Below are 13472 nucleotides of genomic sequence, written 5' to 3' on the forward strand. Positions count from 1 at the left end.
AGCACCCCTAGTAAAAATATGTCTATATATGTAACAGAGGCACAGGTGCTGCTCAGGATGAATGTGCAAAGGATAACAGATTGTCATTGGATTCCTCATAATCTTATTTTCACCTGCTCGAGTGCTGCACACTGGTTAGCATGGCTATTAATGCACTTGGTTGCAGAGAAGCAGATTCCAGGTTCAGCAACAGCTTCATAAAACCAATATCACACCTTTATGAAAATGCAAGACCAAAGAAATGCACCTAGATAAACATAGCGGCTTAGATATTGTAAGAAAATACCTTTAACAAGTTCCTGAGCTAGCAAATATTCTCACATGTTTTATATTAGGTTCACTGTACTAGCACTAACCACAGCACAGCTGGAAATATGATGGTTGTTGAACACTGAGTTTTCCCAATATATCACTGTTATAGAACACCTGTGCTAAATAATTCCAAGCTCAACCACTGTCAATTCAGCTGCAATAAACCCTGGACTTGTCTGACTTCTTATAACCTACGGAAGGATTACAGCCATGGTGGCACATAGGGCTGGAGGGAAGAAGCTTTATGATTCTTGATCTCAGGCTGATTTTTAGTTGTAGCTCCTCTATTGCACATCTTTGCTACTTGGCATACCAGACACTTTTTTGTCACTTCACCTTTTGATTTATTTTTTTATTTTTTATTTTTATTTTTTCTTTATAAAGACATTGCCATGGGATGAGATTAGTGGCCATGAACATCATCAATCTGTAATTTTTATTTTTTTTTAAATCTCTTTGTTCAGAAATAACACCTACAGCAACTAATAGACCATGACCACTACGTCCTACTCTGCACTGAACAACGGAGCAGCGGGCAGCAGGAATATCCCCAACTTCTGTGGTGGTTTTACTCAGCTGGGTAGCTGAGCTCAAACACAACCACTATCTCACCCTCCCTTCTTGAAAGAAAAGGGGGAGAAAATATGAAAAGGGTTCAAGAATTGAGATAAGGACAGGGAGATCGCTCAACAATTATCATCATGGGCAAAACAGACTCAGCATAGGGAGATTAATGTAATTACCTATTACTAGCTAGCTAGAGAAGTGAGAAACTAGAAAAACAAACTAGAAACACCTTCCCCGCCATCCACCCTCTTCCACCTCCTTCCCCAAGAGGTGCAGGGGAACAAGGAATGGGGGCTGTGGTCAGTCCCTAACGCTTCATCTCCACCACTCCCTCACGTTCACTCTCGTCCCTTGCTCCCCGTGGGGTCCCTCCCATGGGATGCCGTCCTTCCCGAACTGAGCCTGCGGGGGCTGCCCAAAGGCAGCAGCTCTCCAATAACTGCTCCCACACGGCTCTGTACCCCGGGGTCCATCCCCCAGGAGCAAACTGCTCCAGCACGGGTCCCCCACGGGCGGCAGCTCCCCCCAGACCCCTGCTCCTGCGTGGGCTCCTCTCCACGGGCTGCAGCTCCGGCCCGGGGCCTGCTCCTGCGGGGGCTCTCCATGGGCCGCAGCCTCCTCCAGGCCACATCCACCTGCTCCACCGGGGGCTCCTCCACGGGCTGCAGCGTGGAGATCTGCTCCGTGTGGGACCCATGGGCTGCAGGGGGACAGCCTGCTCCACCAGGGGCCTCTCCACAGGCTGCAGGGGAACTGCTACTGCAGGCCTGGAGCACCTCCTGCCCTCCAGCTGCGCTGACCCTGGGGTGATGATCTGGAATCAAACCTTTGAAGCTCTGTATGTCAGCAGAAATGTAAGATACTAACACTTCTATTTCTGACCAGACTTCAACTTTTGTATTTTACATGAATAACTATATTACTTGCCTTGCAGAGGACAAACATGCCACTGTTCCCTGCCTCATTCCCTTTTTGGTGGGGTGAACAGTTGTAATTGACTTAGAGCAGCTGAGGACACAAACCTTACAAGTCCATCTGCACTATCATGTTATCTTCTTCTTAGAGAGAAATTGGGTGGGTTCCTTCAGAGCAGTTAGGGACAATCACCAACCAGCACTGGATTAGCATTACTACTTTTCTACTGACTCATGTTTGACTGACTGCAAATCTTTACAAACCTAAGTTAGAAAAAGTGTCTGCATTCTCAAATACATCCCTGTAGAGGCACAGTTAGCTGACTGACAGCATCTGCTAAAGCAGATCCATTTCCACTGTCACTCACCTGCAGAAGTGAGTATTTCACACGGAGATGCGATGCGATACAAAGCATGCCATTAATTTTCTCAGAATTTAATAGCGAACAGTATTAGCCTGACTAAATTCTAGCTCAAATATTTCAAATTACCATCATTTAAAATAACTTGCTAAAAGCCTTCCAGCTCAAAGAAACACTCCTAGTCACACAGCAGGCCTGGACTGGCCTACAGCTGTTCCAAATCTGCAAGTACTTTTAACAGAAACTCAACTATTTCTTAAATTCAGTAGAGCCATATCAAATAGCAATGAGCATTCTGTGTTAAAGTAGCTCTGTGCTGCTGAGATAACACTCATTTTTGCAGACTTTCAGCTGCCTAGAATGAAAAAATGTGACTAAATTTGCTGTACACTGAGATTTGCCAATAATTAATTTCAGCAATGATGCCAGAATTTGTAAAATTTTAAATAGATAAGACAATGCATAGTTTCTACATAAACTCATACTCAAAAGTAATGTAATTCATATAAGAGACCCTACTCTGCTGAAGGATCAGCCCCTTGCTATAAAGGAAAAATTATCGTAAGTTTGGTTAGTACAGTTAATTTTTTAAATGCTTTTTACTTCATAATGCATAAGGTCAGATGACAGATGATTTTAAACTGTCCTCAATTTGAATATTAAAATATGACAGAGCTCAAAGTTCTAAATTAGTCTGATAAGCAACTTAATATGTGCTAATTAGTTTTAAATGGTTTGACGATACCTTCTTAGACTATGGACTTGTGTCATTATGTCATCTAATTTATACAAACTTCTGAGAACTGTGTGTTGGCAGCAGCCCCAGCTATAAATCAAAACTACCTCCAATTCTCACTCAGAGAGACCAGGTTTATGACATCATACCGAGGCAACTGGACTGAAGACAATGGCCCTCTGTGTGGGTCTGAATGTGGGAGAAATATTTCAGCCAGTTCTGCAAGCCCACATTTAAATGAAAGGCTTTTCTAGCAGGTAAAATGTTAATATATCAAGCCTTGAAGAAAAATAATAAATCTTCGACATCCAGTAAAGGGAGTCAGAAAGTGCTTAAATATAAATTATATATATTTTTGATAATTGTAACAAGTCTGTTTGCTTTTACGCTTTGGCAATCCAGATGGGTTTTTGAATTTTTTTTTTGGAGGTGCTATTAAAATATGTGAACTGACAAAATATAACCATGTAAATTAAACAGATGTTTATCCTGATTAATATTAAACTAACAAACTCCCATTTCCATGTAGTATTATTGACGCAGACATTTATGGCACTATAATATATTTATCTTGCCCTTCATTTGATTGAACCTATCAAACAAAACAGTCACCTTTCACACTGCAGACTATGATGTAGCTCTCTGGCACCAACACACAGATTTTGGTTAGCATATAAAAATCAAAACACTACTTTTTTCATCACGTGCACACACATTTCTTCAAAATCTTGAATAAACATAAGTGGTAAGAATTTGGGATGAGACTTTTAAAGAGTGTCACGGAATTTGGTGGCCCAAATCTCCATTACTGAGCTGAGGTCTGAAATGCCATTTGCGCCTCTAAAAACCTCCCCTAAGTCTGTTTTGAGCCAGGCAGCACACCCTCTTCACCATGAAAGCGATGTTCCTTCAGAAAGTGCTGCCCAGGTCATGCCAACTGCTACTGCCCCCCTGCTGCTGGCTGATCAGAAACATGGTTAGGAAGGTAGACATCTCCCCATGCAACTTAACCACTCTGGACTCAAGCAAGGACAAAATTCTGGCCCTTGTGGCAGCACTGGCTGGACCTAGCAGGCTGAGTGGAGCGAGGACCTCATCCCACACTCTGACTCTGCAGTGGTCTGGTGTTGGGGAGAGGCAGTGGGCTGGCTGCCCTCAGAAACTATAATCCTGCAACATCAGAGCAGCCGTGGGCAGGAGAGCCTTTCTGTAATGCCCTGCCAATGTATGTGCAGCATGGGCAATCTCAGTGATGGGCGCTCAACTCCAGGGATCTGAGCCAGTCGTTACAGAGGTCTTTGCAGATACTGTTCATGAACTGGATGTTTTTCCCTGGGCACCAATTCAGCCAAAATGTTTTTTAAAGGTCAAGCTACTATCAGACCTTTGCTGTTCAGTAAATAAAAAAAGAGCACAGTGACTCAGAAACAAAGGGAGCCCCACACTATCAAGAAGCTGTATGCAGCACACATGTGCAACTGAAGCTTTTATTTACCTAAGTGACTGAACTCATTCACCCCTCCTGACAGTACATTAACAGAGTATCCCACGGACATTTTCCTAGTTATCATGGTAGTATCTTGGTGAGACAGAGAACTGCCATTTTCATCACATTGTGGTGGACTCGCCCCCTGTGTGTGCCTGTGGGGCAATAGAAGGCCACATGGGTAATCTTAGCATTTCAATCTCTTTGCTAGTGCAGAAGCACCTCCTGCCTCTCCAGAAGACCAAGCCATGTTTCTGTTATCCCTGTTGGGAATACATGAGATGGGTGTCCTGTCTTACCTTACAAGGTAAGACCTTGTAACCAAGACAGTGTTTTCTGTGAGGTCAAATGAACGATTTTCCAAACTTTACCATTAAAACATATCTATTTTTTCAAGTGTACATTCTTCTACCTAGCACAGGAAAGAAGTTTAGAAAACCCCCTAAAGAAGTGTTGTGGGAAATAAGAGAAAGAAGGATTTATTTATTTATTTATTTATTTAGTATGTGTTGTTTGTTTAATCTTCTATGCTATTTGACAGAAGGTTCCTCCTCTCAGCAAGCTAGGAGGCACTTGTAAAAGCTGCCTGTGCACAGGAAACACTGAGCTCCTCTGCAGCTTGCCAGTACATACTGTCCCACCTGCTTCTACCTTTCTCCATGCCAAGGTGGGTCACCAGGATGCAGGTGTTCAGCATTAGCATGGTGCACCCAGTAAGCCCCACGGTGTGCAGGCTCCAGCCCCTGAAGCTGCTGCAGGGCAGGTGGGCTGAGCGGTGGTGGGAGTAGATGTGCTCACAAGTGAGGCCATGGGGCTGCAGGAGCACAGAGGGGAGCTGCTGCTGCCACAGGCAACATGTGGGGTAATGTCACTGCGGGGCAGGGGTCCTGCCGTGCGTCCCCACCACACGGTGCTGTTCCCAGAACCATTGGACAGCTGTAGGGAAAGAGCCAGCACTGCCTTGCAAGCCGACGAGCTTTACCCAGTGTTTGTTGGGAAGGCTACCTCTAACACACGCCTGCCTGTCCTCTTTGGTTTTATATGTATATATTTTATAGGATCAGATGCATATGTACGCTTTTGTACAAGAATAATATCTGGGTAGATGGGAGCCTTGTGCATACATCTCAGCCAGTAATCTTGGACAGTGCCATTATCCGATTAGAAAGTGCTTTCCTGGTAACCCAATTACCAAATGCTTCTCAACAGCTGCTGGTCTCTTAGTTTGTTCAATGCCTATTTATGAGACAGAAGATTATATACGGTAGCTTGGTGTATACACTGTTAAACCAAAGTGGGGAGGAGAGGAGGGTAGGTGGAGAGCATTTGGTTTGTGTGTTAGTACAAAAGACAAAATATGCATTAGATTTCTTTCAAGAGAAAAGGGTAAAAATGTTAAAAGGCACAACTCCTTTTCTATCATAAGACCTTATTAAGCCCTACAATGTTGAAAAGGATAAATCAAGTCAAATTATTTTTTCTTCTCTAACGAAAGCGCAAGACCTGTGAAACAGGTTACAGCTTTACTTGCTACCTCTTTTTTATAGACAAAGCACTGCTGTTTTCAAATCTCTTTGGTCTCCTTGCCTGTGTGAATCTGCTACAGGCAAGACAGTATGGCTGGAGATGCTGGGATGCTGCTTGAAACCCCTGAGTTTAAACCAGGTGCCTGCCTGAACTGGATTAATCTTTTAGGTATAAAATGGGATTTCTCTTCTAAAGATTTCTTAACTCCTTATGACAAATATTCCTCCCTGAATCAGGGGAAGATTATTTGGCTTAATAAGGAGTGAAAACTAATACCAGTGGCTTTCACCTGAGGTATTCCTGCAGGTGTGTGCTCCAGTTCTCCCGTGTTATGCTCACCTGGGCTGCTCTACTGCTGTTCCCCCAGCACAACACCTAGCTTCATGCACTATCTTAAGCTGGACACACCCTACCTGGCCAAGGAGTTTTATGTCATATCTGTCAGGTGTGTTAAAATTCTCTGGGGCGAGATCTTTTCAGCTTGACAGTACAGCATGACATTATACCACCAGTGCTGACATTGCTCCTACTCTCCTGATGAGGGGAGGAGAACGGGAGGGTGGAGGCTGTGGGCAGAGGTCCCTTAAGGAGGCAATGTGGGGGCAGCTGGATATTCCCACAGCTCTGGTCACCAGCAGTCATGTGGGAAGCACTGCAGGGATGGGCTGGCAGGAGGACACCCTTACTGCTCAAGTCCTATCCCTGGATCACAGTCACAGTAAAAGATCTGCAGTGGTATAAGCAGAGGGATTAGCTGGTTAACTAGCCCACAAAATTAACTTAATTTGCTGTGAGTATTTAGATGTCCCCAGGAATGCCCACCTCCTCTGGGCTCTCCTTTTCTCCCAGGCCTGGTGGCATGAGCTGGCAGGCAGCAGTACAGGCCTGCCGCAGCATGCCACAGCAAAGGGCTCGCTGGGAGGGACTTCCCCTGCCTCCCTCCTGCCCTTTTCTCCCCAAGCTCACACAACACTCTCTGCCCAAAGGACCATCTCTCACCCCACGAGCTGCATTCCCACTCTTTCTGGAGAGTGGTTTGGACCTGGCTGATCTCAGCCATCTTGGCTCTGACATGCTCTTTGTCTTCAGGGAGTGAGGCAGTCCCTCCCACAGCCAGCTAAACACATCCTCTCCTGCATATTTCACCTACAACAATCACCAGGACCACTTCCCCCTTAGGGTCAATCACTGGGCTAGACTAATTATGATGATCAGCCACTTGAAGAGAACAAAAATAGCCATCTCCTGTAATCCAGCCCATGTAATTCTAAACCTTGTTCTCCCTTACATCAGTTTTATCTTTTGGCTTTTAAACTAATTGGAAGATCCTGAAGCCCCACAAACAAACTAACATGTGCATGTGCAATCACTAGGAATTAAGGGAGGGAATTCTCAAAATGTCCATGCAGAGTGATTTAGTGATCAAAACTACAGGCTGGGTTTTGTCATCTGATGGGGAGTATTTGAAGAGGGAGGTACTACCAGAGGACAAATTTATATCCTGGAAGTTAACTATTATCAGTGATTACTGCAGCTGTAACAGAGCCTGCTGGTCACACATATCCAGGGGCATCAATACAGTACGTGTCCACCCCTGCACTTAGGAGGGATATCACGGCAGGTAATGCTTCTTCTTCGTCTTCCAGATGAAGATGGAGCACTGTACGTGGAGGCATAGTTCATCTCCAATCAAAAAACTACATCTGCAGGTCAGATGAACCTGGCTAGGCTCCGGCCAGTGGCCAGGACAGGCAGTCATTTGGCTACAGCGTGGGCAACTCCAGTGGGGATCAAACAACTCAGAGGAAAAGTACTCGATGGTGTAATGCTGGAGGGAAATGTGAACGTCTTTCCTACACTGCCACCACGGACCTCACTCTACTGTGGGAATGGAACAGCAGGGCTGATGATGAATTTAGTGATCCTCTTAAATGGAAACAGGACTCTGACAAAATCTTGCCTGCTTTTTGTTACCCTGTTAAATGTCAAAAGTAGCAATCACCCACCTAGCAGCCAAAATGAAATAAACTGTAACAGCACAGACTATAAAAAATGAGCAACCATGATTCATATTTTCATCTAAAAAAAAAAAAAAAAAAATCCCCTGTGGCCAACCTCCTCTTCCCTCCTGTTGCCCTGCCCTGCTCTGCGCAGGCTTTGCAGCGATCCAGCTGCTTCCTGGGTTCGACAGAAAGACTTGCAGCAGGTCTGAGGCTTCAGGCCTGGCTCGGCTGCGCTTGGCCCTCTCCTACTGACTCAAAATGGGTCTGTGTGTAAGGAACACCTACACATTTCCATGCCTTGTCCTCCCTCCAGCCCCCCAGGATGGCTGTGACGTGCTCCCTGCTGCAGCACTGCTGCCTGCAAGCTGAGCAGGTTCTGCGCCTGTGCTGCTCAGGGTCCTTGGTGGTGGGTGCTTGCTTCTCCTCACCAAGATCTGCATGGGGTATATCCTTCCCCATCAGCCCATGTCCTCGGACCTCCCACGCTCCTGGCCAGTCAGCAGCATTGCTCCATACCCCTTCCCACCTTGCTCCTCACTACTGGGTGCTTTATCCTGCCTTAGCGCTCATGTCCAGCACAGAACTGCTCCTTCTTGCAGTGACTGTGTTGCATACACTGCAGTCTGGGATCCTTTCATAACCCATGCCCACTTCCCCCACTCCTCCCCCAGCCACCCTTTCTTGCAATAATTTTGTAGACATGGTTAGGTTAATATGTTTGCCAGCCTTTGACTTGACAACTTAGCAAATACTCCAGGTTGGGACGTGTCAGGAGATGATCATTAAAAGCTGTGCTCAGTGTCACATTAGAGTGACAACAGTTTGCATCTTCATTTTATTGTTTTCTGCTAATGTGACTGACACCAGGGTTTAACTTAGAAAGTGAAGTGTGGGCGGAAGAAGTGAGGTGAAACAGAGGCATGTCTGCTAAATGTAATCACTAGAAAACTGCTGATTATACTCATCTATAGCACACTCAAGAGATAATTTTAGATCTGAGGCAGGAAGTTAGTAAGATGCTGACAAAAACGTACAGTGGGCACTGCTCACCATTTTCAGAAGCACGCTAAGAACTTTCTTCACTTTCGCACTGCTGGGCTGCAAACAATAATAAGGCACGGCTAGAAACCACGGGCAGGTTCTTGGCACAGCCTACCACCCACAGACCCAAAGGACCTCTGTTCCTACCAAGCCCCTCATGTAGGTGGCCAGATTTTCATACACAAGCCCCCCTGCCCTGGCTTATGGAGGTGCCTGCGTGGAAGCAAAGAGATTTCAGAAAAACTCGCTGTACAAGTGAAGGCTGTACACTTGAAAATCTGGCCCTAGAGATGGTTAAACACGTCTCAAAATAAGAATCGCTCAGCACAGCAACACCATTTTAATAAATACTAAAAGTAGTGGATTGATTTTTTAATAATGCTTTGAAAATTAAGAAGCCTGACAGAAACAGAAACCGGAAATGCTTCATCGTCAACTCTTTGCAAAAGCATATTTTTCATTCCAGTAAACAGAACACATCAACTTTCTTTTTTTCCATCTGATTAAATATTTCCTGGACAAACTAGACTGTCTTTGCCTTGTCAAATATCACTACTTGTCTACATAAAATTTAAAGAAAAACATTTCTATGTTCACTATTATTGATACCAGTATTTGTCAGATAACAGAAATCATAGACAGCATTAGCTCCTATCTGTAAAAAGTAAGTTCTTGAACAGGTTTCCTCTATTTTGATGCATCTACTTAGAAGAAATCTGAAAAAACAGTGATCTAACCATTATCATTCAATGAGTTATTTAAAGTCTTCTGCACTCTTGCCTCTGAGCTGGAGAACTCTTTCGGCTTTCTCAGCAGATGAAAGCACAGGATTTTGAACCACAGAATATGTATCAGCTTGTTTGTGTGCTTCTTCATTCTCTCCAGATTAGGTTAAACTTCAAATGTTACTGCTTAAGTCTAGTGATATCAGAAGTCTATTCCTCCTGTTTGAAAGGCATACATATGCCAATGGTATAATAAAGTCATATAAGCAAAATTATACACAGTCATAAATATAAATGAAAAAAAACCAGCATTTTTCTAGAGGGTAGGGTTCACGAACGCAGGGTTCAACAATGGTATTCCAAAATGTTTTGCTGCACATAGTGGAGCCAACAGAGAACAGCTGCACAGAGCTACAGTACTGCAGGGATTTGAAAGGCAGAATATCCAAGTATCTTTGTACAGTCCTGACTGCAGCGTCTGGTGCTGGGCCTTGCTCCTGATATTCTAATGGGATGTGGCAATGCAAAGCACATTAGTACTTACCATATGATCTGGGGGGATTCACCTATGGCAGAATGGTAAGGAAACTACTTATATTTCTGTGTTGGGCATGTCTAGGGAGTAGTCTGAAGAGCCTAAAGCTCGCAGGCTCCAGGACAAAACTGATATGCAGTTGCTCAGTGATAATAACAGTGAAGCAATACTTAAAAAAAAAAAAAAAAAAAAGGCCATTGCAGCCATTTAAGTACAATACAGACAAATACAGGATTTGGGATAGTTCAAATTCAGCAGAACTGGACCAGTAATTCAAAATTTTAATTAAAAATAGATTATGAGAACTTAGGTTTACAGTCTGTCCCCAGCCAAAGACAAGCAGGCTCCTTTTCCAGACCTAGTCTCTCATTTTTGAAGACTCTGCATTTTTGTTTTTTTTTGGGGTTGTTTGGTTTGGTTTGTTGCTTGTTTGTTTTGTTTTTGAAACTTTTCATTTATAGAGCAGTAAGATTTTCATTTATACAGTATTTCTTTTTTTTTCTGAGGCAGGAACTCTTCTTCACCAAGTAAGCCCCTGCTCTACAAAACTCTTGAGCTAACACAGAGGAAAAGTACAGTCCTGCCACATCTCTGCGGCATGGGAGAAGCCTTATGGTGGTGAAAGTGTAACAATCTGCTGGAGAGGACAGTTTGTGTCAGCTGCATGTCACAGAGCTGTACTCCATGGAGACGCTATAGGACCATCCACAGGAGGTGGGATGAGTGAGGCCACGTGTCCCTGGATCCACTGGCTGTTTTTCCCTAGGGAATGAGGAGAAACAGGAGCTACAGGAAAAAAAAACACCTATTGTACTGTGGTCTGGGTGGCAGCCACACAGTGCTGCCACCTGTGTCTGTCCCACTGGTGGCACTGTGTGTGTGTGCGCACATACCCACCCCAGGAGCACGGCCACAGTGCTTGTGCAATATTTTTGGGCTTTAGCCCATATACGGTATTTTGCTTTGGCACAGTCTAGTTGGGCTGTAAAACACGTCTAATGTGTGTCATGTAGCTTTAAAAAAATCCCTGATGGAGACAAACCTGCAAAATTATGGTAGGCAATGAAATGTTAACATTTTGGGTAGTCCTAACAGAGAATGAGAAGCTTACAGGACAACATATCTGATATAACGTAAACCCACGCTTCATACTTGGTGATCCACTTTGACATTTGCTTGACAAAAAAATACACCTCCTGTATTTGTGGAATTTATTTAGACAAGAGACAAGGTGTTACCTGGACCAAAATACTGCTTTATCTCCTTTAATTTTTTGTACCTAGATCACACAGTGGTAACTCAACTATTTTTTTCCTGATGAGCTAAACTTTTTTTTTTTTAATAATGCCTTGAAACATTAAAAGAACATTGTGACTAAAATCAAATAAAAGTGCAACATCCTAAAATGGACTCCTAGAAACACAGTGGCTTAAAAGACTGATTCAGTCATTGTGACTGATTCCTGAATATGTAGTGAAGCTGATGGTATCTGTCTTTAAAAGGCACAAAGGAAACAACCAGCAACATAGGGCAAAACCTTTCAGTTGCAACACAGCCACAGTACATAGATTATTATTATATTATTATTAATCCTGATGATTACAGAAACATATTCATGCCTACCACTGCTATGAGAGTTTGAAAAGTTTTTTTTTTTTTTTAATTACCTATATGTACATATTCACATATAAAAAGAAAATCTGAGTGGAGAACCAAACAGGAACAGGGGGAGGCAACTATTCAATACCGGCTTTCATTTCCCCTACTCTGGTTTTACACTTGTTCTTTCAGGTTCCCCTACACTGAAACAAAAAGATTTCACAGGAATTCAAATCAGTACAGCAGACTAAACATGACTCCCAATGTTTTCAACAATTACCATAATTAAAGATGTCTTTGCAGAATAAAGTCTAGGTTGGTTCTCTGTTGCCTGTCACTAGGTAGCTATCCCCATTGTTCCCCATCAGTTGAAACATTACATGTTTCAACCTCAGCAAGGTGATATCATAAACCAACCTAGCAACAGTGAATACTATTCCCATGGTTTAGAATAAAATGTTAAAAAAAAAGGGCCCATGTAAATGCTGGAGAGGAAAATGCTGCCTAATAAAAAGCAATTTTCAAGAGATGTATATTTGAAATAATTATGATGGGATTATAGTTGGGTGGCAAGGCAATACCTTTTGACCTTTACAACAGATTTCTGTTGTTAAAAAGAGTTGTGCAAGAGAATAACAACTCTTTTCAATTTAAGAAATGAGCAGCCTGTAAATATACACAGACATATCCACTGGGGATCAAGTTTGCATAAGTATGCTGATTCAGTGAGGCATAACTACTCAGCACATATGCAGTAAGCATTCTGTTGCCCATGTCAGGTTTCTTGTACTTTTATTTTAAATTAGGGTCCTGATAAAAGTCAGGAGTGCATGAAAGCTAACGAGATAAAATTCCAACCATGTATTTTATGGGATTTCACCTGCAAAAAGGTGGCAGGGCTCTTCAAGTCATGTGGCATGACCCAAAGATTGCTTTGTGGTTCCTACCCTTGGAAGGACTATTTTCACTTGTAAAGTCTTCGAAAAGCATGAACCTAATCATTTATTTTTTTCAATTCCACTTAGTTCCAAAATGTCAAAAACAAAACAAACCCCCCTTTTTCCCAAAAAAGTGTTCCTAGCAAAAGATCCATTTCAAATTAAAAGAAATAATCTACATTTGCTAAATACTAGGATCTTCATACAAGCCTGCTTCGAATTCAGCTAGCATGAATATTTTATTGTCACTTTGTAGTTACCAATATACGCTTCCAAAAATAAATTGGCGCGCTTGTTTTTAAACATTTCTAAATAAACATTTATAAATTCTAAATATTTTTAAATTCTCTGATCTTCACATGCATCAGAATTTTCATTACAGCCCAAGAGTAGGACCAATGTGGAGCACTGTTTCTACCCTGAGAGAGACAGCAAGGTGAAGGATGACTGGAAGCAGAATCCCCACATCATCCCCAGCAGAGCCCAGCATGCTACAATGTTGTGGTGAGAATTCAGAAGTAGTATTCAAATCCAATGTACCCTGTGGGGCCAAATAGTCACACTGAGGGTTGACAGCAAACTAGTGGGGAACTCAGCAGGTTCACAGTTTGTGAGTACAGTTTGTGCATGAGCAAGTCAACTCCCCAAAGCAAAAAAAGCCCTTGTTCCAAATGCCTCTGTCACCAATACAAAATAAAATAATTTGCAGAGAAGGCCTCTTGTGTGG

The 13472-nt window shown here is 43.1% G+C and overlaps 1 protein-coding gene across 8 annotated transcripts in view; it reads right to left on the reverse strand.

Moving 5' to 3' along the window:
* The window catches only part of NFATC1 (nuclear factor of activated T cells 1), a 120183-nt gene that overhangs the window by 36096 nt on the left and 70615 nt on the right, over window positions 1-13472 (reverse strand). Inside the window, exon 9 of one of the 8 annotated variants that reach the window (XM_035317266.1) lies at window positions 10598-10970. The exons of 6 other annotated variants lie outside the window; for them this stretch is intronic. In XM_035317266.1, the coding sequence (XP_035173157.1) occupies window positions 10876-10970 (95 nt within the window). In that variant the 3' untranslated portion in view covers window positions 10598-10875. Of the gene's footprint in view, window positions 1-10597; window positions 10995-13472 lie in introns of those variants that run through there. One more of the 8 variants, XM_035317265.1, reaches the window with a different exon arrangement.

This window comes from Oxyura jamaicensis, chromosome 2 (assembly GCF_011077185.1).
Source record: "Oxyura jamaicensis isolate SHBP4307 breed ruddy duck chromosome 2, BPBGC_Ojam_1.0, whole genome shotgun sequence".
Lineage (NCBI taxonomy): Eukaryota > Metazoa > Chordata > Aves > Anseriformes > Anatidae > Oxyura > Oxyura jamaicensis.